The following is a 27,435-nucleotide window of genomic DNA, read 5'->3' as shown; positions in this document are numbered from 1 at the left end:
CATTTATAGTAGCGGATTAATAATTGAGGTTGTGTCGTGTGAAGGGCGCACTCGAAGACGCAACTGCCATCCTTCTTGGCGCAGATAAGCGCCATGAACAGTCAAAAGATCCCCGCCCTCCTTGATTTAGGTCAAGAAACCGGATTCTGGGTCTCGGTCGTTGAGTCCGCTGCTTGTCGGTCGATAAATCGTGTCTTGACTCCCGTCAACATGGACAAGAAATATGAGCGACCTTCGTCTTCAGGCGGCAGAACAGCTTCAATCTTAAACTCTTTCACTAGAGCTGGGACAAGTTTAAAGACCACAAGTTCAGCCAAGTGACGCCCAGGACATGACCTTGAGCCACCGCCCCAGCTAAGGCTGACTCGTTCCATGTTACGAGCCGTGTCGGGGTCTGCGTTGAGCCACCGAGCGATGTTGAAGAGGTGAGAGTCGGGACCGAAGACGTCTGTATTTCGGTGCAAGGCTACTGGGTTGCAGCCCACAGTTGTGTCAGGTGGGAAATAGAAGCCGTGAAGGTGAAGACCGCCGCTGGGAACCTTGCGTGGGAGGGACATGCTGATAACTGGGTATAGCCGTTTGACTTCCTTGATGAGAGCCTGCATTATCGGGAGACGGGTTGCAGTAGAGTATTGGCTTGGGTCTGTCGTGGCGAGTACTTCTTGGGAAATTTGAGTCTGGACATCTTGATGGGAACCTAGCAGGGCCATGATGGAGGTCAGAGTCGACGCCATGGTCTCATGCCCAGCACCAAAGTTTGTCACGGCCATTTTGCGCAGGTAATTGTCAGTAAAGTCAGGCCTGACCTTGTGAAGCCGAATGAGATCTGTGAGGAGATCCTGGCGGCTGTCCTTGGGCGGGTTTGGTCTTTTGGCCGCGTTGACACGTCGAGAGACTCGCTTGCCAACATCCTATCTAGCCATCAGGTTTGAGTCCAAAGGTCAACAACGATAAACTCACGACAAAGAATGGCTTGAAGTTCTTTGGTGTCTTGAAATTGACGCCCCAGGCTGAGCTGAAGAGCCGGCCGACTGTCTTGGAGAGGAACTCTAACTTGACAATGGTAGGGAAGAGGCCAAAGACACTCTTTCGTCTCCAACCATGATAGGCATGCGAGCCCGATCCCCAATCGGTGCCGTTCTTGAGCATTCCGGGGGACCACGAGAGGACGACGGACCCAAGGCATTCCACGGCAATGATGTGCATCCACTCATTCAACTCGATTGGAGCGCCCTTGAAGCTCTTGAGCTTGGTGATGGCGCGCTCAATGACATCGTCAATAGTAGCCTCGTATTGGAGGAGATTGGACGTCTGATAAACAGGGCCGATTATGCGGCGCTGGATTCGGTACCGTCTCACATCCCGTTCCGAGAGAAGATCGAGTGTGTCAGGAAACTGAGGGTTGAGCCGCCAGTCGATGCGAGGTTTGCTCAGGCTGGTGGCCACTGCGAAAGTCAGTCATGATCGACGATGAAGATGATTTGGAACTTACAGTAAAAGTCCGACTTTTCATATCCACTGCCACTGCCTACTGAAGTGTCAGTTGAAGCTCTCATGAACTTGGGTGCGACATACTGTAGATGGCCTGAAAAGCCTCTTTGGTGTCGAACCAGACTTCATTTGGGCCTACACGCACAACAGGGCCGTATCGCGAATGCAAAGTCTTTCCCAAATGGGCCATGCGCCCATTTCGAGCATGATATGCGTGCCAGAAACTGGATATGGCAGCCAGCTTGGGTCCGGGGATGCGTGCAAGTGGGTGAAATGTCAATCGGTAGATGGCGATTGAAGCCAGGAGCACAACCAGGGTGAACACGGTCTTGAGGAGTACCTGAGCTATGAGACCGCATAGAAGTGTCATCCAGGCGAAGAAAAGTGAGAAAGCCATGATATTAGCGAGCAAAGCATCACGGCGGGCTCGCGTTAAGACGATGGTGTTTGTGGTGACGGATGGAAATTCTGTGCGAAAAAGTTGAGCTCAGACCCCACATTCACCAGATGGATAAGCCACCACATCAGAAGAACACTGCCGGTTTTACACAAGAGGGAATATTGTAAATTGAAGTTTTATTTAAGATCAAATTGGAAATATTAAATAGTATCGAGCCTAACTTTTATCGCCAATTAATTGGCATTCGTCGCCAAGATTACCCAAGTAACTCCCAGATCCTGCATCCAATGCGCTCGACTTATAACCCATGCATCCTCTATACCTGATGCCGTCTATAGATCAACTTAATTCACTCTTGTCCTTCCTTCGCTTTCCTCTTCTTCTCTTTCTTGATCCTCAACTCCTCTCGCCATTTAATCCCCCGGGCCATCAGGAGGATCATGGCTGGACACCCAAGTAACAGTATCCCTGCCACCAGAGTAAACGCCCAGCCTGCACCCAAAGCATCAACCATGGGAACGATCGCAGCACTAGCTCCAGCTCCAACCAGACAGCGAGTCAGGTTATTAGCAGCGCTGGCGGTCCCTGGCTTTCCCGGGTGAATGTCGATTAGTAGCGAGCTAGTTGTGTTGTTGAAGCCCACGATGCCAACTCCCATCAGGCCGCTCAACACGCAGGGCACGGCGACATGCGTCTTGGCGTCAACTGCCCAACCCCAGCCGATGAGCATGACGATTGACATGAGCATGAGTGGGAATCCGATTTCGAGTCGAGCGCGCTCAATTGGAAAGCCTGAAAGGTCTGGCTGACGGCTCTTCTCGTAGGGGATGCCCAACTTGATGCAGTGACGCTCGAAATTGCGATTGGTGAAGGCACCAACGATGAATGATGCGATAACAGAGCCAGCTGCTATTGGAAGAAACATGAGACCGTTTTGGATCTCATTAAAACCGTAGATTCTCGAGAATAGAGTGGGCATGGCTGTCGCAATGCAGTAAAAGCCAGCAAAGCACAAACTGCTAAAGCCAAGCAACAGGCCCGTCTCTTTCTCGAACAGCATCAAAACCGACTCGAGTACATTTGGCGCCTTGAATTTAAACGTCTTTTCCTTTTTTGAGCCGTGAGAAGCTTGGCGGCTGAGGTCGGACTTGGCTGCTGACAGCCGAGTCCGTCGGGATTTTAGTATCTGCCACAAAGACCGATACGCAGGGGGTGGAGGGATTGAACCGTCGCCCACGATGCGACGACATGTCTCTGGGTAGAATATGACGACAAGGACGATGGCTACTCCGGCAAAGATTGTGAGGAACCAGAAGATGGATCTCCAGCCAAGGTACTGGGCGAGAAGGCCGCCGATGACAGGGCCTAGAGCAGGACCGAGGACGACAGGTACAGCAGTCAGGCCAATGTATTGACCTCTTTCTGCAGAGGTGATGACATCTGCGACGACAGCGTAGCAGAGAGTAACTGTGCTTGCAGAGCCAGCAGATTGAAGACATCGTAGACCCAAGAGGGCGCCATAGCTCGGTGTAAGCGCCAGACCGATGTTGGCGGCAATGTAGAGGGTGAAGCAAACAACATATGCAGGTCTTCTCCCTCCACTATCAGCCAGAGATCCAATAAACATGGGCGTGACACCCTGAAAGATCATGTAAGTCGTGACGCTGAGGTTGACCTGTGAGATGGTCACGTCCAGGTCTTTGGCGATGGCGGGTAACGCTGGGAAGTAGATCTGGGCCGTCATGGGGGGAGAAGAGGGCGGTAGAAGCTGCTGCCAACACGATGAAGCGTTTTTGCCATGTCGTAAAAATGGAATAGGCAGGAGGTGTATCTTCGGTTGATGATTCAGGCTGTTTCTCCAGATCTTGGGTCATTGGGGGAGGTTGCTCCTCGTCTTCGCCAGGGTGGCGATCGGTACATGTCGAAGAAGCACTCATGGTCCGGTGAATGCAAGGATAAAGTAAAGATGGCTAATTGATACCATCTCATTCAGTATTTTCAAGAAAAAGAGAAGAGATCAAGTTGAATAAATACCAAGGCGGTGTTCAGGGAAAAGATGAAAGTCCGTCCTCATGGGGGTCATAAGTGGGTTAATTCACACCCCATCGGCACCGACGTCGGCAAAATGGGGAGTCATGGACAAATCAACACACGCTCCTGATTGACTTGCAGCATTAAATGGTGTCGGATTGGCTGTAGGCAATGGAGATAGATGTGATATTTCCGAGACTAATATAACTGAATGGTGATTGATGCGTTGATCGGGCTGTCGCTCGTCTCGTATGACGCGCATTCTCACGTCGTCTCGGACTTTTGATACATCCCCTTGTCGGTGTGGTAGAAAGGCAGATGATAAAAGCACAGGACACGAGATCAAATGCCATCTTGAGGATGTACCTTGTTCATTTCGCTTGGCAATGGGCTCCTTTATCCATGGGTTGAAGATGCTTTACTGCGCCCGTTCCAGATCCCCTTTCAAGGCGCAATGCTCAGTCAAGGTCTGCCTATATAGACTTTTATTCTAGTATATTTACCTGTATATGGCCATTCGACGGCATTGAAATGTTTAATGAAGATATTTAAAACAATCAAGACATCACTCACCAAATGAGGTTGTAGAGTTGAGAATACCAACCGTCTGTTTGCCTGTACACATGAGGCTGACTCCTATCTCACGCGACCTGAGTGAAACCTCCCCATTGTAGCTCGATCCTGACTTGGATCCGCTTCTAAGCCTAGTAAACCTACCGAGATACAGCTGCCGTGCCAAGCTCATATCTAGACTGGTGTAACGTGATACTCAATACGTTTGCACCTGAGCCGCTCACCTCAACAAATGGATGCACCGAGGCAAGGCGGAGCGGTTTGTGTACCGTCACACTCGTATAAGTGAGAAACAATGAGTTAATAAGGCCGCTTATAAATGCCACGACTCCTCTCTTAACATTATTGACACATTCTTCCAACCTAAGCTGCCCACCATGCCCGAATCAGCCAGCACTGATAGTTTGATGGCTCGACCAGTTTCACCTGTACCCGACGATGACCAAGATCTTTTCAGAACATTTCTTAATCAATCTCAGGAGTACACTTTGCGACCTCTGGGAGCCAGCCCGAGCGAGACTTCTATATCAAGCCCAGCGCGCCCATACTCGGCCGAGGAGCAAGACATTGAAGATTTGCCTGAGAATCCTGTACGACATGCCAAAGGTCTACGAAATCTGATCTCGGACTGGAATCTGGAGTTGATTGCCCTGATTTCCAGTACAGTCTCTCTCAGTGCCCTCATCATCCTCCTTGCTCGCCAGGACGGCCAGCCACTCTCGACCTGGACTCTACCGCTGTCCCTCAACACGGTGGTGTCCCTTCTGTCAGTCATCATCAAGACACCTCTCGCGTTTATTGTTGGTACCTGTCTTGGCCAGGGAAAATGGGCTTGGTTCTCCAAGAGGCAGGGCCCACTGTCTGCGTTCGTGACCATCGAAGAAGCTGGCGTGGTCCATTGGGAAGCCTCACTCTGATGTGGAAGTTGAAATCCAGGCATGTACACATTGAAAACCATGCTCTCACCTGCCGCAAACTAACTCAATTAGGCATTGGGTATGCTTTGGAGCTGGCATCACAATTGCGTTGCTCGCCATTGGCCCATTCCTTCAGGGACTGGTTCAATATGTGGGCAAGATGTCCTCGACGGCTGAGAGTGGCGCATCCATGATGCATAGCCATGGGCTTGACGTTGGTGAATGGTATGGTGAACTACCATACACCCTCCAATATCATGGCCAGAGTGTTCGTTTACGATGCTATCAGGGAATACATCCGGATATTGGCTTATCACTGGCAACTCAAATGGGCTTCGTTAACGCATCTATTCTGAGGCCGGTGCAGCCCCCAGGACTATCTTGCAGGACCGGAAATTGCACCTGGCCGGCGTTTTCGACACTTGGAATATGCAGCTCTTGTGGCGACATTTCTTCCAAGGTGCGAAAAGATTTCTTGGGGGAGACTCATTGCCAGCCATTCGCACCTTTTCCTAAAATAACCAGGTACAGCCTACGATCCAGCTATGGTCAAGACAGGGACTCTCCAGCCCTTATTAGGGCGACTGGGTATGCAAACGAGTCATACGGATGTATGGCAGTAGGTTCGAAGACAGATCTTCGAGTAGTGTTCCGACCCAACGACACGTACTCGTTCAGGAACTGGGACACTCTTCTGGCCTCGTTTGCAGTCCTGCACGTCCAAGAAGAATACTGGTCTAAAAAAATCAAATGGAACGACACTAAGGTATACGCCACGGAATGTGCTCTACGGTATTGCATTCAAGTGTACAAACCGACCATGACGAGCGGGAAGATAGACGAAGGGCTGATTCCTGTCCCCTTTGAGCGCGTGTCTAGCTCATGGCAGCCCGAGCAAACCGATCCCTCAGCCCATGAAGCTATCAAAAGCACCGTCGGAACCTCCCTCGCGCTGGTGAACGAGTTCCACTGCTTGGTGATACCCAGAAACGACCTCTAGCTGAGGCTTCTGGATCAGGACAATTTGTTACCACCTCATATCCAACGAATATTCAACGTCACTCAGAGGTCCATAACGACCATGATGAGAGGTCTGGACCCCCCAAGCTATAAATTCGATCAATAGAGCATTGTCAAACTCAACAAACATCACCGCTACATTCAATAATGTCGCCCGCCTCATGTCGTACCAAATGCGCGACACCAACGGATCCCCTGTCCAGGGCTATACGGAACAATGGGTAATCTACATCAGGGTGCGTTAGCCGTTGATTTCCGGCCCTGTAGTACTGTTGTTAGCTGCGATTTTGTTTTCCGGTTGGGTTGTGATGGAGTCTCGAGGGATTGAGCTTGAGACGTTCAAGTCTGAGCCCCTCGAGATGCTTCTTTACGGGTTTGATGCTAAGTCGAAGGACTGTTTGAGGGCTAATCGTAGAGCTGGTCAGAGTATTGAGGGTAATATGATTCAACTGGAGGAGGCGGTCGAGGGGCCAGAGTTGAGACTGAAGGAGGGACCGAAATGATCATTGGCAGTGATTGTGGGAGTATGTATTGGTGGGCCAATGACCGGAGGCAAAGCCCAAATAGAGCCTCCGGCTTATACTGATAGTGTTCCATTATTGAAACGACCTTGGGAAAAAGTGTCATAGGTGCCCCCCTCTGGGAGTTCAGGCCAAGTTCAGTACCTAGTCATGAAACCGCTCATCCACAACGGAGGGATCATAACAGCAGGAAGGTACCTCAGTCACAGCCACGCGGCATTATAGATAGTAACTAACGAGTCCGTACGAAATGGACAGCCCAGAATAGCAGTGCCAAATTTCCTATCCGAACTCATCGCATCCGAAGTGGATCGCCTAGGTGGAACGAGGTGGGCGGCCCGCCCGCCCGCCCGCCGAGCTCATGCATGAGGTTATCCACGATGGCATCAACCTAGTTGGAACCCCACTACTCTTCTCTTCTCAAGCACTCCTAACTCCCAAAGCCCTACCAACATTACAAATCATGAGACCTCCTTCATGTTTATTTAACCGCCGCTATGGCCCACGAGTTGACCTTCAGCTCACACAACTCCTCTCTCAACTATGAGACCAACCCGAGCTCTTCGCTTTTTCAGTATGTCCACACAGACCCGCAAAGCCTTGGTAGTGAGAGATCACGCAGGGAAGCTCTCTCTGGTTCAGGAGCAGCTTCCCATGCCTCAACCTGGTCCAAACCAAGCACTTGTCAAGGTCTTTACGGCAGCACAAAACCCAACGGATGTGCTGTGTTTCGACAACAAGATTTTCGGCAACGGAGCCGTTTTGGGCTGTGACTTTACTGGAACCGTCGAAGCCCTCGGAAGTAATGTCACACGTTTGAAGGTCGGGGATACAATCGCCGGTCTTATCTGGGGAGGTACGTATTGGCTGTTTGATAAAGTTGCTGCTCAACTAACATCGTTTAGGTGAACTCGAGGGCCAAGGAGCATACAGTGAATACACGCTCGCCGATGAGAAGATTTGTTTCCAAGTCCCCGAGAAGATCCCTCTCGAGCAGGCCGCCACTGTGCCGTTGGCTGCTACGACAGCATGGCTGGCCTTATTCCGGTCCCAAAGCCTTGCCATTGATCGAACTGCAGGGTCAGATGTGCAATTGCTCATTTGGGCTGGAAGCAGTACGTGACTTTCCACGATTTACATAATTATGTTGACAATCAGGCACCAGCTAGTGTTGGGCTCTACGCTGTTCAGATCGCAGCCCTATTCGGTTTTCAAGTTGCGACAGTTTGCAGTCCACGACATTTCCCGCTTCTTCACTCTCATGGTGCCAAGTACATCTTCGATTACAAAGATCCCGACGTTATTCAGAAGCTCCGAAAGGCTCTTCCTGATATCAAGTACATCTTTGACACCATCGGGACTGAAAGCTCGTCCGCAAGGGCATCTCGAGCCATGAGTGATTCAGGGGGTGTTTTATGCACCGTCCGTCCGGGAAAGGAGTTCACTGAAAAAGTCACAGCGCGGACAAAGGTGACGTCAGTTCTTGTGTTTACCTCGTTTCTCAAGGACCACCAGATGGGCGCAACTCTCTTCCCGGTCAGTTTTTCTCGAATGATTTTTGGACTTTGCTCTAATCCTCCCGTTTAGGCTTCTGAGGAGGATCACCAGCTGGCTTCTGAATTCTATGAAGAGCTTCCTTGCCTACTCTCTAAGAACAAAATCCGTCCGAATACTCCATGGGTTATCAATGGGCTCGATGGGGTCACAGAGGGCTTTCAGGCTTACAGGGATGGTAAAATCTCTGGATATAAGGTCGTTTATGATCTTAAGGGATAATCTTGGATTGTGCTATGAATTAGCGGGACAGCTGTATTTTTTCCTTACTTAACATTGGCTTTCTTCACTATCTGAGTTCAAATAGTACTGCGTAGCATAGATTATGTTTTCAAATCTGAAAGATTAAGGAGTGGTAGTGACCCGAAATCAGCTGAGGAACAACCACGAGCAAATGGCGAATTTGGTTGCTGAGTAATGAGCAATGCCCACTTGAGGGGGTTTGACCGCGCTGAGGCTTAAAAATAGAGGCAAAAAGAAACATACAACACCCGGCATTCGCCAGTCGTCACCGACCTGACTACTACTCGGGCGCTCTTCAGTTTATCTATGGGAGAGCGGACGGGATCCCGAGTTCTCTAAAGGCTGTGGTCGTATGTACCTGGGATAAGATCAAACCGCATTATAGTTGTGCTGCTGCTGCAACTGACCACGCCCACTTGGATGCGGTAGCGTGCACCTGCACCTAGGCCTTGGCGATGGCCCCTTCAACGAGGCGGACTGCGATAGCATGCACGTTCTGTCGTCAACGGTGAGTGCATGGATAATTCTTTGGTATGAGAAGCAATGTCTAACATACGGCTCCGTTTGTATCAAAGAAAGAGGCGATGTGACGGCCGGCAACCACAATGCAAGACATGCTGTGAAAAGGGGCTACAATGTGTGTACACCGAGACCGAGCCGCAAGAGTAAGCACCCAAGTTTGTACCACTTCTGTGGGCATCAGATGACTGAGACTTCGATAGTGAAGAAGGGCCTGTGGCTCAGTCAGCTATTCTACAACGCCTAAGTGCTATAGAAGCTGTACTTAGCCAGCACTCGGTATCGATATCCGCTTTGGAAAGGAGATCTGAAACATCACCTACCTCTGTTTCGTTGCCCAGAACTGAGCCGGCAAGCACAACGTCGAACAATGAGTCTCCTCTCACCTCCGGCGATGCCATATCTCACATTGCACCTTTCTTGACGGGCAAGACATCAGAGACGAGGGTTCTGAGCAACCAAGATGAAAACCTCCCCCCAATCACAATACCGCCAAAGCATCGGACGAGTGCAAGCCACCTTCTTCTCTTGCCCCAAATAGCACGTTTGACTGGTGACTATCCAGAAGACTACTTTTTTGGGCTTGAAAATGCTCTCCCACGTACCACTACTGCACATTTTCTACTGGAAGGATCCATAAACTCCTTGAATGAGGATCCCAATATCGACAAGTCCTCTTGGATTTCTTACATCAACGTCTTTTTCGATATAGTTCAACCATTTCACCCTTTTCTCAACGATCATGAACTTAGAGCGCAGTGCGAAGAGGTAAGGAGCCAGGGTTTCGGCTCTGACTCCAAATCTGCTCTTGTCATGGCTGTATTGGCTTTGGGCTCAACAGTGTCAGCTCCAGTCCGGACGCCACCTCGCCAAGGTGATAGCTCCCCAATGGATGTTTCCAGATCAAGCTCCCCGGGATCCAGCAACTCAGGTAGTCCCATTGGCAATACTCTCATGCAAAGAGCTTTGCGCATATTGTTTGCCTCTTGGATGGTATCATTCGGTGGGGACATCATCATGTCTCAGGCATTGCTCCTCTGTGCCCTTTATTTCACGTATACGGTTGACCCCCTGATGGCTTGGAGACTCGTTCACATGGCTTCAACGAGTATCCAGCAAGCTTTGAATCAGTTAAGCCACCTGGGCCGACTTCTTTATGGATTTATCACTAACGCTGGACCTAGATGTCAAGACTTCTCGTCGAAAGATACACAAGTTCAAACCCTCACGCGACTGAGTTGGGTATGCTTCATTTTGGAGAGGTATGCAGGACAAGGCCTGAGTTATCATGAGACATCGACGCTAATGTTCCTATCTAGTGACATCCTGGCCGAGTTTAACCAACCAAGAAGCGGAATCGAGCTTCTTGTCGACAAACTGCCGTTCCCGAATTACGGAGGCCCTGCCTGCCCCAGCCATCTCTACGTCCTCGCCGAGATCTCCGCAAGATTATTGCTGAATCGCATTCACCACAGCCTCTTCTTCACGGATAACCTGACCATCTACACGGGAGGTAACCCGAGTGTCTCTGACCAAAGTCAATCATCCATACTGCACCCAGACGCATCACTGGTTAGAGTCTGCAGTGAACTTGACCACCAACTTGAGACTTGGTACAACTCACTCCCCGAGGTCATTAAGCCGAATCTGGAGGGTACTCCAAGCGGTGACAAACTTGCATCTCTTTTGAGGCTGCGTTACTGGTCTGCTAAACAAGTCATCTTTCGAGCATTTGTGATCCACGTCACATCCATTGATGACGAGGTTGCTGATCAAGTTCCTCCTTCAGTGTTAGAGATGTGTCAAGTTTGCTTGAATGCCAGTCGCCTGTTTATCATGACTGCAGAGTATATACTCTCCCATCGAACACCGTACACCTACAGCGTCGCTCAGTGGTGAGTTCCTCAAAACCAAAGCTGATTGGTATAGATTTATGCGCAGGTTATTGATTTGAGAATGCAGTTGTCTGACAAACAGCCTCACACTCTCTATTGCGACATGTTCAGACGTGTTACTCGAGTTCATCGGCAGTGATATTTACAACCTCCTGCATCAGACGATAAAGCTCTTAGAACCATGGAGCGAAGACTGTCCTAGCATCATGTCTGCGCTTCATATGGTGCAATTGGTGGAGCTTCGACTGAGTCAATACTATAACTAGGTTGGGTCTTGGGCAAATTGTCTGCCAAGGTTGGAAGCATCGGAGTAGTTGAACTTTTATGCAATAAAGCTCCCATTCTCACAAAAAAAGAATAGCCAGCATTTTACACACAGATATTACTCTTTTGAGTCACTTTCACAGGGGTGGATTCGAGTGAACTATCGCAAGGTAGCTCGGAATAGGATTCCAGTCCCTCCCACTGTTGTACCTGCTGAAACTTTATCTACCCCTTCGACTGAGCCTTCTCAAAAAAGTACCAAGATGAGACATTGAAATTTATTAAAGAGCCAAGTAGCAGCAAGAGAAATGCTGCAAAAATGGTCTCGATCATGAAAAGTCCGAGTGTGTAGGGTAAGCGACTTGGCAGCTCAGGCGGAAAGTGCGTTGTTCCGCTTCCGCGAGATCTGGCCTTATCATGTGAAGACGTGGAAATCATGATGAAGGCCCCTGTCGTCAACTATCGTGTACTTGCAAGCTGTTCATGTCCACACAAATTTCATCATGGTAAGAAATAGAGCGCTTGGTTCTTTTGAGAATATCGCCTTGCTAATATGCGCTTCTAGAATATCTCGTATAATTCTGCCTTGCGGCAGAGCAAGTCTCTCCGCGCGGAGCTCTCCAACCTCAACACCAAACCCCAAGCATCTCCAGCTGAGATCGGCAACGTGTCTGCCTCAATCGCCTCCTTCACCAAGACCCTCGACGAGTACCAGAGCCTCGCACGCCAGGAGATCGTACCGAAGAAGCAGGATGAGGCATTCGAGCGAGTAAAGAGGTTCCGCGAGGACCTGTCCGACTTTCGATCGCAAGTCGATTCGCTAAAGAAGGTCCGCGAAGACGCACAGCATCAGGCCAATCGCACAGAACTACTCGGGCGAAGACCGTACAATGCGACACCTGAAAACCCTTATGCGAATGCTACTACGACAACGCAATCTACTTTTCAACCTCGACACTCGTCCCATCCTAGCGGACCTTTGACGACTGGTTCCCCCGACGAGATGCGCGAGGCGCATGCGTTCCGAGAGCAAAACTTCTTTGCAAACACGAATCAGGCACTGGATGACTACATAGCCCGTGGGCAGGCAGTCCTTGGTGACCTTGGCCAACAGCGCGAGATGATGAAGAACACACAGAAGCGACTTTACAACGTGGCCAACACTCTGGGTGTCAGTGGAGATACCATCCGTATGGTCGAGCGGCGCGCGCGCGAAGATAAATGGATTTTCTTTGCCGGAGTGGTCATCTTCTTCCTGTTCTGCTGGCTGGTGCTTCATTTCTTGCGATGATGACGGAAGGCGGTGCTGGGATGGGTTGAGAGAGTATATGTCTACGGCATTGTACAGCATCAAGGCATCAGCGTTGGCGCTCAGGAGTTGACTTCTTTTTTTGGGCGAGTTTGTTTTGGTCATGTCATACCACATCTCGAAGCGTATCAAGTACTGAGTCCAGGCCAAGAATATTTGAGCTTTCAGTTTATGCATTGCATTCATTACTACTCGTGTTCTTCACCCTCGCCCTTTTTGAGCGCCACCGTGAAGAGGACGTCCCTGTCCGTCGTGACCTGCACGACCTGCACATCGGGCAGGATGTGGTTGCTCGTGCTGAGGCGTCCGCCAATCTCGGTGTGCCAGTCGGTCACGTCCCACTCGAAGCCATGCGTCGTGATGTTGGCGGGCTCCTTGAGGGGGATGATGCCAACGTGCTTGCCAAAGGAGTCCTCCTCGCCGTCCTCGCGGACCTGGATGTTGTGCGTGCCGGGCTTGAGCAGGAAGGTGAGGCTGAAGCCCGAGAGGAGGTAAATCTTGCCAGAGGCGTAGTTGGGGTCTGTCTGGAAGAGGTAGAGGTGATGAAGCTGCGAGAGGCCCTGGTCAACGCGACCGCCGATGCCCCCGAGAGCGACGATATCGATTCCGCTGGGGTACTCTTTTCGAATCCAGTTGATTGCCTTGGCAAAGTCGGTTGACTCTTGGTCGGCGTCGTGGATGACGGTTGCAGGCGACGGTTGGGAAGAGTAAAAATCGCGAACTGCTGGGCTGAGAGAGTCGAGGTCGCCGATGATGAGCTGGAGGTTGGACTAGGAGGAGTTAATACCATACTCGGGTCCAAGGGCCATCCATCTCATGATATACGTACGTATTTGCCGTGGAAGGATGAGAGCTTGTGAAGTCGGTTGGCTCCGCCATCGGCTGCCACTCTCACCGAAGCTGTATTCACTTAGCACCGCACATGGGAGCCATGTAGCGCAACATGAGCGATCAATAAAGCTACGTACAGTTCTTCCAGAGCTTGCGCAGGTTAACTCCATTCTTCAAAGGCTGGTTCAAGATGAGTAGAGCAAAGTCTTGAGGACTGTTGTATTCCTGCAGCAGCTTCGCGGGCCGCCATTCGAACGTCTGAGATGCCATGGCGTGAGATGTGAGGTGTGAGGTGGAGGGCGAGGTGGTCTGATGATCCCCCTTGATGAGCGACTCGTCGGGCAATAAAACGTGACTGTATTTGCTTTTTGGTCTCTGCCGGTGAATGTAATGAGAGAAAGAGAGGGAGAGAAGATGGGTGAATGCGAGACAAAGGCCCTTCCCCTCGTTTCCTGTGCGACAAGCTCCCTTTGGGTTCTCAACGGGCAGAGAGCAGCTGACTGACTTTTGTGCTAATTAAGCTTTGATGGCACAACGACCCGGTTCCAGCCAGAAAAATCAAGCCACGGGCTACCCCAAAAGCTCCCTTTATTTTGTCTCGAGGCGTTGAATGAGGCAATGATCAGAAATGAGTGGACGCCATCCAAGCTCAGATGTGGGGGAGCATTGATGGCTGATAAGATCCAGACGGGTGAAAGGCAGAGCTAGGGCGAAGCGAGGAGAGTTGGTGTAATTGTTGGTGCTGAAAGTAACAGAGTTGCTAAGAAGTGATTATTATCAAATGTAAATAATTGACAGATATATATCTCTAAAATATGGTGCAATTCATCCAGCAAGCAACCTCATGATCACCTTTAACAGCTGTTATCACATCTTATCGGAGAATCTCGGCGGCTAAATCACGGCAACATTTTTTTTCCCTCAGCCGGAATCTCGGCGAACATTTCCAAGCATCATCCATCAATTCGAATTGCTCCACCGGGCTCCGGGTTTTGCTGACCAATTCCTCCTCCGTGTCTTGATTTCGAGCTTGCGCCTTTCCTTTCCGTTTCTCCTTCACATCCTGTAGACATATTATCGCCATGTATCGTACAACCTTGCGATCGGCCTCGAGGCCTGTAATTGCTAGTCTGCGCTCCAGCACCCTCCGCGCCGCTCCGAGACGATTCGCTTCGACTGCTGCTCCTGCCGACAAGTCCCGGACATGGAAGAGCTCCGTTGCGCGATTGGGTCTGGCTGCTGCAGCTGTGTATTACTACAACACCAGCCCGGTATTTGCTGAGGAGGCTGCTTGTGAGTATCAATGGTTTGGGACAAGGGCATGCGACTGACCTTGCGCCAGCACAAAAGATTGCCGCACCCGCTGCCTTTTCCGACGATGATCTTCCCACAGTCGATTCCGTTCTCGAGGAGAAGCGGAAACAGATTAAGAAGCAGAGCCCCGAAAAGAAGCCCGCCGAATCGCCCGAGCCCGAGACCGGTGCCCAGAGCACAGTAGCCGCTGATGGATCGCCCGCTGCGCTGGAGGAGGAGGCGGGCCAGCAGGGCGCCTTTAACCCCGAGACTGGAGAGATTAACTGGGACTGCCCTTGCCTGGGTGGAATGGCTCACGGACCTTGCGGCGAGGAGTTCAAGACTGCCTTTAGCTGCTTCGTGTTCTCAACTGAGGAGCCCAAGGGAATGGACTGCATCGACAAGTTCCAGTATGTCAAGTGCTTATGGGATATGTATGGAGATATGCTAATGGCTTGCTAGGGGTATGCAAGAGTGCTTCAAGAAGTACCCCGAGATTTACGGCGCCGAGCTAGCCGACGACGAGGACGGTGCCCCTACCCCCGACTTTGGCGACGAGCAGCCCGCCCCCGATGCCCAAAAGACTTCCGCCGAGCCCATCGCCCAATCCACACAAACCCCTCCTCCCCAAGAGGTTCAGAAGGAGTCACCAAAGGCCCAGCCCGAGGCTGCCCCCATAGAAAAGAAGCCCGAGGTGGAGAAGAAGCAAGAAGAGCCCAAGGTTGAAGTGCCCAGGAAGACCTTGGAGTCGGAGCCTCTGCAATCCCACGACGCAACTGCTGCGAATGCAGAGATTAAGATTCTTGAACAGGAGGCTGCACGAAAGAAGGCCGAGCGGAAGAAGTAAAAAAAAAGGGTGTAAAAAAGATTATGGAGCGATGTGTTGGCGATGTACGTTTTGTAAGATATCTGGGATCTTGGCATGGGCGGATAGACGCCCATCTCTGTACCAACGCTGTATCATGAAGAGGACGGAACAGAAACGCCATGAATATGTAATAGACGTGATCACATCTCACATTCTCTATTGGCGAAGTGACAATGTTCAGGTACAAGTCGGACTTCATCTTGGTTCGTTTTCACTTGTGTGGTAGTTATGTTACAAGTATTGTGCCTGTGCGTGTATTGATTGAGATGGGTAATAAGCCGGTATCAAGAGACTATCAAACAGTGCCAAACAATGCAACAAGAAACTGGGACATTTCACGCATCCTCGCACCAGCCCGTGGCAGGGAAATAGATGCGCGTCACCAGGCACAGTAGCCTTGTCCCCTGGCTACCTAGGAGGTTCATATACTCCTCGCTTCGCTTCATTATGTCGTTTTCATTGGGACCCCTCTAGGAACCGCCCTTCTTGCCCTTGTATAGATACCGTCCAAGAACACCCTCCGCCGCGCTCACGCTGGCGAGGATACCAGCACCGATGCCGACGGCCTTCCAGTCGAGCTTGCCCTTCTCGTACAGACCCCAGCCCTTGTAGCCCAGGTAAGCACTCAGGCCGACAACGGTAGCAAAGTTGGCAATAACAAGACCGGTAGCGCTGCCGTCGGAAAGGCGAGAAAATTGCCGGATCAGCCAGTTGTCGGTTTGACGGGCCTTGGCGGCAGAGGCATCACGCTTGCGCTTCTCCTCGCGGGCCTCCTCTTCTCTCTCGATGCGAGCCGCTTGGGTCTCGGTCTTGACGGGCTGGTCGAGGAACTCGGAGTTGACGGTGTGCACAGACGGCAGGTCAACGTCAATGAGGGAAGCGGTGGAGGCGGACTCAGTGGAGATGATCTCAGGAGGCTGAGGAGCAGCAGCCTTGGAGGGGTTAGCTGGAGATCATGACTGTGAGGGTTTTGAAGTAAAACTCACGTCCTGGGGGGACTGCTTGGGTCCGCTGGCAGCAACGTCGGCGTAAGACACTGGAGGGGAGTTAGTGACTGTTCTCGGCCGAGAGGATGTAACTATGACGTCGGAACTTACTGATGACTTGTGTGATGTGAGGAGAGGTGTTGAGGGTGATTACTGAGAGTGGTATTGTCTTGCAAGACTATGGAATGAAGCAGTTTGACCGACGGAAGAGAAGCCGAGAAGTGGTGAGAGGAGAAAAATGGATGGATGGAGGAGAGCAGAAGATGGCGCCGCATGTGACGCTGATCACGAACCGCCCGCACTTTTGAAGCTACCGCGGCAGGCGATGACGTATGCGGCTCGAGACCCACTCTGGGTCGGGATGGAGAGGAAAGAGATGGACAAAGCAGGATTTTTAGTCACAATTGGAGTCCAGGAACAAGAAAAAGGGACGAATTAAAAGGCGCAATTGGATAATCAGTGGTCATGATGAGGTTTGATCCAATTCTGCGTTTGTTAACCTCGGGTTTTGAGCAATTGAGTGCTGACTCATATTGGCTGTGCCTCTTCTACCTCTACCATCCCTTCCATGGAATCCATGCCTCTCTCACGATCCCTTCTCCATCAGCGACATAATACACGTAAAACGCCGCCGCAGTGATGCATGCGTGATTGCACCACAATTCGACCCGCTGCCCAACCTTGAAGTCGTCCTCGACCCTTCGTCCCTCCTCGCTGGTGCCCAAGATGCCGTGCTCCTGCGAGAGTCGCACCACGCCCCACGCCTGCTTGCCCACCACGCGGCCGAATCCGGTGAAGGCGCTCGTCTCGCGCGACAGCGCAATCACGCCCGCGTTGACGAGCGCCTCGTTCCTCTCCGGGTACACGCTGCACACCTCGGCCGCCACCGAGACGGCTTGCTGGGCTTCGGTCACCAGCCCCGTGGATACTTGTTGAAGGTCGTTGCTGGGGAAATTGCCTGCGTGGAGTTCGAGCTTGATGTTGGCTGGCAACGAAGCCTTGAGGCTCTCCACTACGTGTGCTGTTGGTGTGCTGCCCACCGAGATGACAATGTTGCGACCTGAGGGGAGGAGTTTGGCTGCCGAGAGCACGCTCGACACTTCAACGTTGAGGGTTTCCTCAGCTTCGTTTCGCGACCTGCCCGCGTACGAGTGTCCGGCGTGACAGTAAAATCCGTAGATGCTAACTGCCGATGAGTTTTCAGCGCGCTCTACCAGGCTATGGAGCGCCTTGCTGTTGGTCTCCACCCCCGCTCGGTGCGAGCCGACGTCTAGCTTGACAAAGATGTCCCAGGGCTGCTTGCTTGACTCCGACTGCTCGAGGAGCGCTATTTGCTGCTCATTGTCCACCATGAGGAGGATGCGTAGCGATTTTCGGAGCTCAACCAGTCTTGGAAGAACACTGGGGTAGACGGGAAGACCGTATAGACACTGCGCCCTCACTCAGTTTCTCCTCAATCTTGCTACTTTGCGGGAATCCTTACCTCGTCTAGGATGCCTTCTTTCACCAGGGGCAGGGCACCCTGGATCTCGGGAATGGTGGAGGCGACGATACCCCTGTATTTGCCGCCCGCGAGCATCATCCTCGTCACCTCGAGGGACTACAGAATCGGTAAGCTTTCTGGAGTGGTCAATTGCTTGTAAAACATACCTTGAGCGTTTTTACATGAGGCCTGAAAGCGATACCGAGTGTCTCGACGTCGCGGTGTAGGGTGTCGACATTTTGCTTGAGGACGGGGAGATTGATGACGAGGGATGGCGTGGGGAGCTCGGAAATGGGCTTTCCGATGTAGGACTTGTAGTTTTCGAGTGAGTGATCCATGATCAAAGTCTTGAATGAGCTTTGTGTGTGTTTGGTGAGGATGATGGTTGACTTGGACGTGGGGTTGAGGAGGGGAGAGTCGAAGCTCTATATGCCGCAGCTTGAACTGAAAGCCCACCGCTCTCAGATCTTGTCGTTCTACAAATAAAGGAGAAGAATAATTGAATGCGTGAATTGTCGCGTTCCTCAAAGTGAGGAGTTCATGGGTCAAGTAGTTGCGCTGGCGGTGTCTAGATGTAGGGCCGATTACTAACTCACCGCGGTAAAGTGTTTGATTCGCCGCGGGAAACATGCTCGATAACGATGGGGCCGCTGTTTGAGGTGTTTACCAGGTACAGTCAATTGAGTTGTTTACGGGAATCTGATTGAAGATTTTTGAACTCTTGACCTCGCTGGGGCTTTTGTGGATATGAACTGAAGCATGATTAATGAGGAAAAGTGAATGTGAACATGGTTCGTGGCTGTATGTTGAATAGCTTCAAGGATCGTGATGACGGGATTATGGAGTATTTAAAGATGATATCTATATACTTGAGAGCGTGAGCAAAGTTTCTCTAAATAAAATTTTAGGTGTGATATTTGAATCGTTAGAAAGAGACAAGTTGCTTCACATTTTTCGAACAAATTCCGTCGAGATTGAGAACAGCCTGAGGAGTCTTGCTTCCTCTTTTGTTGAGTATGATTCATTTATTAGACACTATCCATGAGTCTCGTTCCGTCGTATATCATTATAGTCGAGGCGTCCATGATCCAAAACGCCAAAGTAAAGATGGTGGACCAGGCTCATTCTTCTTCCGGTATCACACCTCTCGATCTCAGTATCGGACCTAGTTCCTTGAGCCTCACCGGCTTCGTCAGGAATAGATCCACACCGCTCACCACCGCCTCCCGTTGTGCTTCTTCAGAAGCTAGCCCGGTTAGGGCCAGTATAAGGGCAGGTCTCAGACCGTGCCGTTGTTCGAAAGCTCTGATCCTCCGCGTGGCTTCGAAGCCGTCCATGATGGGCATTGAAATGTCCATTAGGATGCAGACGTAGCGCCCGGAATCCAGTTCGTAGGCCGAGAGGGCTTCTTGACCATTTGTCGCGGTCTGGTAGGGCTGCTTGAGCTTCTTCATGTAGGATGTTAGAATCTTCAGGTTAATAAAGTTGTCGTCTACGAGGAGGAATTCCGGTGCGGTAAAGTAATCTTGGGACGGACTTGGCGTCTCCTCGGAGCTGAGAGGGAACGGTGTCCCAGGGCTAACAACAGGAGCAGGAATTTCGGGTTCTGTCGTTGGTTGTGTTGTACTAGTAGGTGACATGGCGCTTGTCTGAGCGACTGTCCATCGATGAAGGGCGAGAGAAAAGGCTCTTGCAAGCTTGCGAGGACCAAGGCTGTACGAGGTCAGCTAACGTTTTGGAGGTTGATCAGTTGCAAGAAACTTACGGTTGAGAGATAAACTCAAATATCCCCGGACGGGGAGTGGCCTTGGTACCTGTTGCGTACCGATACGCAGTCTGGGCGTTGGCGCAAAGAACAACACCAGGGACATCGGTCAACGGCTCTTGTGCAGAGACTAGTTGCTCAAGCCTATCCTCGGACCAAATGATGAGATCTGGAACCAGCCGCTTCGACTCTAGCTCAGAGTTTACCTCCATATGCATCCAGTCACGACAAATGTTTTGCACAAGCACATCCGGAGTCTCCATCGCGGTTGAAGGGGAGCCTTCTTCTCCGGCGACTTGGTGCTTGCTAAAGTCGAGCATTCTGACGCGCAGGCCACGAAGTTTGCGAAGTTGACTCTCGAATTCCTCCTCACTCTCTGCTGATGGAGTGGCAGGTCCAGGGCGAGAGCCCTCTAGCGACATGGGCAGCGAGACGGTCACTGTAGTTCCAACCCCTATCCGGCTGCTCACCGAGATGTGACCGCCAAGCTGCGTCGTCATCTGCTTGACAAAGCTCAACCCGACGCCCGTGCCCGACGAGAGGTAGTTCTCCTGCGCAAACGGCTTGAAGATGCTGTTCTGGAGGAAGTCCTGCCCGATGCCCACTCCCGTGTCGGCAACGGTAAGAGTTACCCAGCGCTCTTTGCTCGAGGGGCACAGGATGCTTGTTTGCTGGAGGGAGACTTTGATCAGGCCTCGGTGGGTATACTTGAGCGAGTTGCCAAACAGATTCATGACGATGCGACGCATTGGGCCAGGATGCGTGTCGAACGCCCAGGAGCAGGATGGATCGACAGCTAGAAACACGGCGACGTCTCCAAAGCTCGTCTGAGAATTGCCTGTTGTTGCCGAAGGACCAAGTTCTTCCATGGCCTGCATGGAATCGAGCCGGCGGATTGAAGTGATGTCGTGGGGGCCAGCTCGCTTGGTCGACTGTCGCGATAGCTGTGCGATGGAGAGGTGCTGGAAGTTGAAGCCCGCGTATACACTCTCCATGACCTCTTCGACGAGGATGTCCAGGTGGACTGTCTTGCAGAACGGTTTCATAGCGGTCATGAATGAGGAAGCCCTGTTAAGGCCTTGCCCCTCTGCTTTGGCGTCCTGCGGGGCTTCATGAGAGGCGAGGCTGTTGACTTTGGAGTATTCGAGGAGGTGGTCGATGGTGTCGGAGAGTGTCCGGCAGCAAGTCTCGATGGTGTGTACTATGTTCTGCTGCGGAACGCTGAGGCAGGTGTCGTTCAACAGCTCGACGCTTAGGACAGCGCCATGGAGAGGCGATCGCAACTCGTGGGAGAGCGAGCCCAGGGCATCGGACTTGGCCTTGTCCGAAGCTAGGGTTTCAATCCTAAAGGCCTCGGATGCAGCCAAGACACCGAGGGCACGAAGGTAAGTAAGGTCGAGGTCGAGGGTAAAGGTACGGTTCGGTGCAAGCGTGTGAACGAAGCCGCCGGCGGACCAGCGCTCCTTTCGCGGGTCCCAGATAGGCACAAAGGCGACGCTACGGGCGTTTGGGAATGTTTCCAGAAGAATACTTGCTTCTTTCGGTTGTAGCCGTGGTTTCTCGCCCTGTCTCGCTGTAAAAGGCTGCCACTTGGGCATCCCGGGTGCTTCAGACTCATGGCCGATGTATGGAGAAAGGGGGAGTCCGCTTTGGAGTCTTCGGGTAGGTCATCCGGCTGGAGCTCACCGTTGGCCCCAAAGTTGAAGATCCGGCCCTTGGGGTACCGTCGAATCATGCGCGCGAGAAGAGTTTGAGGTAGCGGTACGTGTGTGACCTCGATAGCGTCGTCTGGGGTTGGAGTGCTGACGTCCGACGTGCCGAGGATTTGGCATGGCGACATTGGGCGTTCTTCGGAAGACACGACAGTGTGGGCGCTCTCGCTTCCGCTGTAGCTAAAGGTTGAAGGCCGACGAGTTGCCAGATCCTCGTCTGCTATATCTGAAGGAGAGGTAGAAAACTCGAGTATATCAGCGTTCAAGAAGAGGCATCCGTCGGCTTCAAGGGCATTCTGAACAATGTCTGCAGCCTTGGAAAAGACATCTTTTGAGGTGTTTAGATGGCGTTTCGAGTCCTGTGCTGTCTCTTGCTTCACTGGCGATGCCCCCGAACCTGCCTGGTCAGTGGTTTGTTGTGAACTGGATACAGTTGTTGGCAAATCGGCACTTGAAGATGCCGTATCCTGTAGGGTTATTGCCTCTACGGCACCTCCTAGGTCCATAGGCCGTTGCTCCTCCAAGGGACCAGGGGACTTGATCGTATCCGGAGTACTTGCAGGCCGCTCCCCGGAAAAGGCCGAGTTGTTCTCGACAAAATCTCGCAAGCCCCTGCTCATGCGTTCGGTACGCCTCTGGGGCTTTCGTAGACTCGTAGCCTCAAGGTGTCCCATGACTGCCCTGGACAGTTCTTGAAGAAGCCGTGAGTGTTGGTCGTTCCATGCGGCCCCAGGACTCGTGTCCATGACACAGAGGACGCCGATGTTGACGCCCCTATCTGTGCGGATGGGCACGGCGGCGTAGAACCTAGCTTGGCTGCCAGGTTGGCAGTAGGGCTTGGAGGCGAAGCGTGGATCGGAGACGAGGTCCTCGACCACGAGGACGGGCAACTCGTCGTCAGTTTTCTCCTCGACAAAGTAGCCGAACTCGTCGCCACAGAGAGTATGCTCGCAGACACCATGGATACGAGGGATTGCAGTGCCGCATAGCCAGAGACATTCATAATTGCGGGCACTCTCGGATAAGCTGGGGATTAGAGAGATGGTTGGTGTAGCTTCTGCAACGATATACTGGTAGGACTGGTCAAACAGGGAGATAAGCGACCGCGCCGTGCCAGTCTGGCTGGTGGCGAGTCGAGCCAGAGCCGTCAAAATAGCATCAGGGCAGGTAACGAGCTCAGAGCTCGGGATGGGAGCTCCAGAGTCGTTGAATTTGACGTTGGAGAATAGGGCGTCGTCGTATCTGGCAGCTTGGTTAGCCATGCAGGTAGGAAAGTGAATGGGGAGGCCGTGTCACCTAAAGGTCTCCCTTTCTCGAGTGGCCTCGCAGACGGGCGTCCTCTTAGGGACCCCTGCTCCCTTGATCACAGCCATCGTATCGACTCAGACCCTCGTATCGTAGAGCTGTAAGTGACATGGGTGGACAGCGAGGTAGAGATGACGGCAACGACAGCAGTCCTCGAAGCAGGACAAAGAAGCTCTCAATCTCTCATGAATAGCATACGATATGCAGCATCGGATTTCCAATTTTGCCCCCTCTCTCTCCCAACGAAAAAAGAGAATCTCTGGGATTGCTTTTGCTTTGGAGACGCGAGTGGTCTAGACCGGGCGATTCTGCAACAGTCGCCACCCTTAGCCGAGACCCTTGCGGGTGCCTAGGTCCCCCCGTCAGCATGGCGTATTTTGCCGCACGATGCGGGCGATTGCTGTTTCGTTTTGGTACATGGTGGTACCTCTGTGTGTCATTGGCGGGAAAGGGCTTTCTGATCGCCAGGGGCGTGGCGGGAAAAGGGAATCGACGTCGGTCCACTCCGTTGGGTTCGGGAGTTTTCGAGGTTGTGGATAAAGCCTTGGCTTTGTGGAGGCGAGTTGGACGGAAACAACCACTGCATGTGACAGAACTGGGCTTGCATTAAAGTCTTGCATGGCCGATCTGGTGGCTTTTGACAGCATGTCTATTGCTCGTAATTCAGGTCAAGTTGATTGATACATGTCATTATTCAATGCCAGGTCTGGGTATATAGATGTGAGACACAATGGCCCATTCTAATGTCGCTTGGCTATCAGTGACAACTAGCAACGACTTTAAGTTCCCGTCCAATGGCACTAAAAAGTGCACACGTGTATCTGAAAGGTTCCCTGCATCCCATGACTCATTCGATTATTTCCTTGTTCCCGTGGGTTTGGGGTCTGGATCTCCCCGTCCACGCAAGCAACTGTTTAAGAAAGTCGCCACAGCGGCCATTGCCTCATGACCTCCAGCCTTAGTGACATTCCAGGTTCTTTGTAACGCACTAATTTACCCGTGGAATTGACACCTATCACAGGGGCGTGTCCAATGGTTGCGGCCTACCTTTTCTATCTTGCGAATTTGCCAAGACTTTGACTATGCCTCCTCGACAACGTCGAAAACGCAACCTTTCAAAACCAAGGTACCAGCTGGGCCTTCCTTGCCAAGCTGGATTTAAGACATCGAGGGATAACCCTGGGGATTGTAACGTCACGTGAAGGACCGAGACACTAATTAAACTCTACCCACAACCAAACCCCAACTTGACCGGCTGTTCCTCCTCCTCCCCGATGCAACTTTTGTGAACAAGAACCAACTGCAAAAGGCGATAACAATACACTTGGGAATATGTCGTTCCCAATTGCGCTCCCCCAATTGGCCCTGGCGTCAACTATGTGCCTCTCTCTATCAGGAACCTATATAGCCCTCTCTCCTCCCCTGCAGGCCAAACCCGTCACGAAGTCGGCCCCTTCAACCGGCGACTCGATGCGATGGCTGCGCCTCACAGATAAACACAGCACCAAGGTCATCCTAGCCCCATTAGGTCTGCTAGGGCTGCATACCTCGAGCTTGGCATTGCTATATCACAAGTCGCGACCAGAGATGATCCTCCCGTACATTTTGAACGGACTTGATACGAATCTCATAACATGGTCAAAAGCAACCTCGATACCGCTGGCTCTCATCCTCTGTGCCGGAGTCCCTCTACGCTTAGCATCTTATATTTCACTGGGCCGCAACTTCACGTTTGCCCTGACTGAGCCGGATCAGCTAAAGACAACTGGAATCTACCGTTACCTGCAGCACCCGAGCTACACGGGACTCGCAATTCTCGCCGTGTGCAACGTACTGTTGCTGGGGAGGACAGATGGAGTTCTCAGTTGCTGGATCCCATGGTCATGGCATGGTGTCGTGAGTCGCTTGATGTGGGGGTTAGTTCCTGCTGGACTGTCAGTGATTATGTTTGGCATCTGGACACGGGTTAAGGAGGAAGAAAAGATGCTGCAGGCCACATTTGGCCAGGAATGGGAACAATGGCATCAGAAAACGGCACGGTTCATTCCTTGGGTTCTGTAATTGCACACCATGTCTACACCTTTGCGGTATGTCAAAACTAACCTGACCACTTTGAACGGACGTTGACCCATAATGGGCTTCATTAGTGACACCAGTGTGCGTCTCTATGAAAGTACAAGTTCTGATAAGCGCGGGCTTTGGAATTATCTCATAAACTCCCCGACGACATGATTCGAAACAGATTGTTCACTACTATAACATGGCGAAGCCTAATTGAACCGAGAATCGAGGTTTTTCTAAGGTCTACCTGGACCGTCTATGACTAAAAGTACAATAGCAGGAAGGCTATGCTTGGCGTAGATGAAGAATAACAGAACAGTAATAAAATGATATGATACATTGTACACCAGAACCAGCTGGCAATTGTTTCTTTTTCTCGAAGGCGAATAGAAGGGTGTCTTTGCCTTGTTTTTGCCCAAGGTCTTCTTTTTGGTTTGCCAATTTCTAACCGGCCAGCTCTCGTAGTTATCGGTCAAGGTTTAAACGGTCTCGGTGCGTGCGTCCTTGGCTCCTTTTCCGTCAGCAGTATTTGGGTTATCCAGAAGTTCAAACTCGGAGGTGTCCTTGTCCTCTCGCGTGACCAAGTTCTTCTCCAGCAGAACGAACAGAAAGCCGGCACCAGCAAAGGCCAATGAGACGTACCAGACCCTCTTCAAGCTTTCCTCGTATAGAGAAATGATGGCATCTTGAATCTCCTCTGGGAAAGAGTTGATAAAGGCTTGCGATGCCTTCTCGTATGCTTGACCTCGCTCCAGTCCTGCCTGTAGCTCAGGGTCGTTCACCGCCTCGGTGGTTGCAAGGAGTTGGTCGAAGCGGTTTCCAAACACAGCAGCGGGCACGCTCACGGCGAAGATGGTGGCAACACTTCTCACAAAGGCAAAGGCGCCTGTGCTAGCCGCGTTGAGGTTGTCAGGAATGTCGGCCTGGATGGCTGTCAGGAGGGAAGGGTTTGGCATGCCAATCGACCATCCGAAGATGAGCTGAAGAATAACCCAAACCGCCATACTTGAGTTGCGATCGAGGAGGGTGAATGTTCCAACAGAGATTATCTGGAGGGCAAAGCTGGCGATGTGGACGGCCTTGAAGCGACCGAGCTTGCTGACCACGATTCCACCAATCAAGCCGCTAACGCAAAAGGTGACCGAGAATGGGATGATCTGTACTCCAGAGCGGGAAGGGGTTGAACGTTTCACTGCTTGAAAATAGACAGGAAGGAAATATAGAGGCGCGTACGAGAGCATGAGCTGCATAAATGTCGCTAGGAAGGCTGCCACTGAAGTTCTGTTTCCGAACAGGGCTTTGGGCATGGCGGGATGCTTGCAAAGAGGCGAGACCTGGTAGAAGAAGAAGGCGACAATGCCGATTATCCCGATGATGAAGCTGACGATGATGGCTGGAGCTGACCACTCGTACCGCGTACCCCCATACGTCAAGGCGTAGAGTAACGAGGAGATTGATCCGCAGAGGATGAAAAGTCCGATGAAATCAATCTTCTTGAGGCTTTCCTTGGTTGACTCGCCATTTTTTGGCCGTTGCACGTTAAGGAACAGGAACAACAGCACCAAACAGAGCCCGCAGAATGGGAGATTAATGTAAAAGACCCATCTCCATGATGCTCGATCAACCAAGATGCCACCTAGGAAAGGACCAGCCACGGATCCCAGGACGATGAAGAAGAACATCAGCCCCATGAACTGTCCACGTTCTCGCAGCGGGAGGAGGTCGCAGATGATGATCTCAACCAGGACGTTAATGCCCGCGGCTCCAAGCCCCTGGATGGTTCGGCCGCCGATTAGCATGCTTGCCGAGGTTGCTCCTCCGCAGATACCACTGCCCAAGGCGAAGATTCCCAGAGCTGTGATCATGGGCCATCTTCTACCCCAGATATCGGCCAATTGGCTGTAAAGAGGCTGCACGGCCGCACTAATTGGTGTGAGCTTGTATTCAGGGGAGCACCCAGTTCTTTCAAGAAAAGAAGTCTTACCTGGTGAGAAAAAAGACATTCACCATCCATATGTAGTCTTCCCCTGCATTCACAGCGCGGGAGATGGAAGGTAAAGCCGTCGAGACAACAGCACCCTCGAGAGCGCTCAAGAAGGCGGAAATGGAGAGTGAGATGAAGACAGCCCAGAAACGCCATCCACGGCCAGCCTTGGGCTTGTCGGCAGGAGGAGGCTGAACCTCGGGCACATCTTGAGGCATGTCGGGTTCTTGATGAGTGTTTTGACTTCCAGAAGACATCAGTTCTCGCTGGCTGCTGCGGCTCATGATGATATGGGCTGTTTCCTCAGGGGTCGATTGGGTGATGTCGAGTTTAAAAAGATGTGATTGATGTTGCCAACACTATCAACTCGCATCTTTCCTACCATCCAAAGAACCTCTCTTTTATCATAT

General features: G+C 51.7%; 11 protein-coding genes across 11 annotated transcripts; 5 read left to right on the top strand and 6 right to left on the bottom strand.

The window, feature by feature from the left end:
- Window positions 1-131: 131 nt before the first annotated feature.
- Window positions 132-1,888, bottom strand: MRS44_009063 (uncharacterized protein; the record flags this gene model as incomplete). Its single annotated transcript, XM_046280089.2, has 4 exons — window positions 132-911; window positions 961-1,445; window positions 1,493-1,528; window positions 1,576-1,888. 4 exons carry the CDS (start codon window positions 1,886-1,888, stop codon window positions 132-134), a joined length of 1,614 nt encoding a protein of 537 aa, XP_046132528.2.
- Window positions 1,889-2,240: 352 nt separating this feature from the next.
- MRS44_009062 (uncharacterized protein) lies at window positions 2,241-3,635 on the bottom strand (the record flags this gene model as incomplete). The annotated part of the gene is made up of 1 exon (XM_046270950.2): window positions 2,241-3,635. The coding sequence occupies one exon, from the start codon at window positions 3,633-3,635 to the stop codon at window positions 2,241-2,243; it is 1,395 nt and encodes a 464-aa protein (XP_046132527.2).
- Window positions 3,636-4,872: 1,237 nt separating this feature from the next.
- On the top strand, window positions 4,873-6,412 carry MRS44_009061 (uncharacterized protein; the record flags this gene model as incomplete). The annotated part of the gene is made up of 4 exons (XM_065621158.1): window positions 4,873-5,360; window positions 5,485-5,637; window positions 5,780-5,872; window positions 5,944-6,412. The coding sequence occupies 4 exons, from the start codon at window positions 4,873-4,875 to the stop codon at window positions 6,410-6,412; spliced, it is 1,203 nt and encodes a 400-aa protein (XP_065477230.1).
- A 1,117-nt stretch (window positions 6,413-7,529) lies between these two features.
- Window positions 7,530-11,168, top strand: MRS44_009060 (uncharacterized protein; the record flags this gene model as incomplete). Its single annotated transcript, XM_046284107.2, has 7 exons — window positions 7,530-7,809; window positions 7,859-8,068; window positions 8,119-8,489; window positions 8,541-8,685; window positions 9,197-9,281; window positions 9,473-10,531; window positions 10,589-11,168. 7 exons carry the CDS (start codon window positions 7,530-7,532, stop codon window positions 11,166-11,168), a joined length of 2,730 nt encoding a protein of 909 aa, XP_046132525.2.
- A 763-nt stretch (window positions 11,169-11,931) lies between these two features.
- Window positions 11,932-12,719, top strand: MRS44_009059 (uncharacterized protein; the record flags this gene model as incomplete). The annotated part of the gene is made up of 2 exons (XM_046273878.2): window positions 11,932-11,934; window positions 11,994-12,719. 2 exons carry the CDS (start codon window positions 11,932-11,934, stop codon window positions 12,717-12,719), a joined length of 729 nt encoding a protein of 242 aa, XP_046132523.1.
- Window positions 12,720-12,925: 206 nt separating this feature from the next.
- On the bottom strand, window positions 12,926-13,838 carry MRS44_009058 (uncharacterized protein; the record flags this gene model as incomplete). Its single annotated transcript, XM_046281234.2, has 3 exons — window positions 12,926-13,507; window positions 13,567-13,637; window positions 13,706-13,838. 3 exons carry the CDS (start codon window positions 13,836-13,838, stop codon window positions 12,926-12,928), a joined length of 786 nt encoding a protein of 261 aa, XP_046132522.1.
- Window positions 13,839-14,650: 812 nt separating this feature from the next.
- Window positions 14,651-15,708, top strand: MRS44_009057 (uncharacterized protein; the record flags this gene model as incomplete). The annotated part of the gene is made up of 3 exons (XM_046276400.2): window positions 14,651-14,861; window positions 14,911-15,271; window positions 15,324-15,708. 3 exons carry the CDS (start codon window positions 14,651-14,653, stop codon window positions 15,706-15,708), a joined length of 957 nt encoding a protein of 318 aa, XP_046132521.2.
- A 491-nt stretch (window positions 15,709-16,199) lies between these two features.
- MRS44_009056 (uncharacterized protein) lies at window positions 16,200-18,536 on the bottom strand (the record flags this gene model as incomplete). Its single annotated transcript, XM_046276399.2, has 6 exons — window positions 16,200-16,661; window positions 16,716-16,765; window positions 16,827-16,893; window positions 17,306-18,145; window positions 18,199-18,315; window positions 18,366-18,536. The coding sequence occupies 6 exons, from the start codon at window positions 18,534-18,536 to the stop codon at window positions 16,200-16,202; spliced, it is 1,707 nt and encodes a 568-aa protein (XP_046132520.2).
- Window positions 18,537-19,319: 783 nt separating this feature from the next.
- MRS44_009055 (uncharacterized protein) lies at window positions 19,320-23,048 on the bottom strand (the record flags this gene model as incomplete). The annotated part of the gene is made up of 4 exons (XM_065621157.1): window positions 19,320-19,911; window positions 19,964-21,569; window positions 21,650-22,917; window positions 22,972-23,048. 4 exons carry the CDS (start codon window positions 23,046-23,048, stop codon window positions 19,320-19,322), a joined length of 3,543 nt encoding a protein of 1,180 aa, XP_065477229.1.
- Window positions 23,049-24,357: 1,309 nt separating this feature from the next.
- On the top strand, window positions 24,358-25,041 carry MRS44_009054 (uncharacterized protein; the record flags this gene model as incomplete). The annotated part of the gene is made up of 1 exon (XM_046269764.2): window positions 24,358-25,041. One exon carries the CDS (start codon window positions 24,358-24,360, stop codon window positions 25,039-25,041), a length of 684 nt encoding a protein of 227 aa, XP_046132517.2.
- Window positions 25,042-25,520: 479 nt separating this feature from the next.
- Window positions 25,521-27,309, bottom strand: MRS44_009053 (uncharacterized protein; the record flags this gene model as incomplete). The annotated part of the gene is made up of 2 exons (XM_046269763.2): window positions 25,521-26,964; window positions 27,026-27,309. 2 exons carry the CDS (start codon window positions 27,307-27,309, stop codon window positions 25,521-25,523), a joined length of 1,728 nt encoding a protein of 575 aa, XP_046132516.1.
- Window positions 27,310-27,435: the final 126 nt, after the last annotated feature.

Source organism: Fusarium solani (assembly GCF_023522795.1).
Source record: "Fusarium solani strain SB1 chromosome Unknown bctg00000005, whole genome shotgun sequence".
Classification (NCBI taxonomy): Eukaryota; Fungi; Ascomycota; class Sordariomycetes; order Hypocreales; family Nectriaceae; genus Fusarium; species Fusarium solani.
This window is presented reverse-complemented; position numbering and strand designations above follow the sequence as displayed.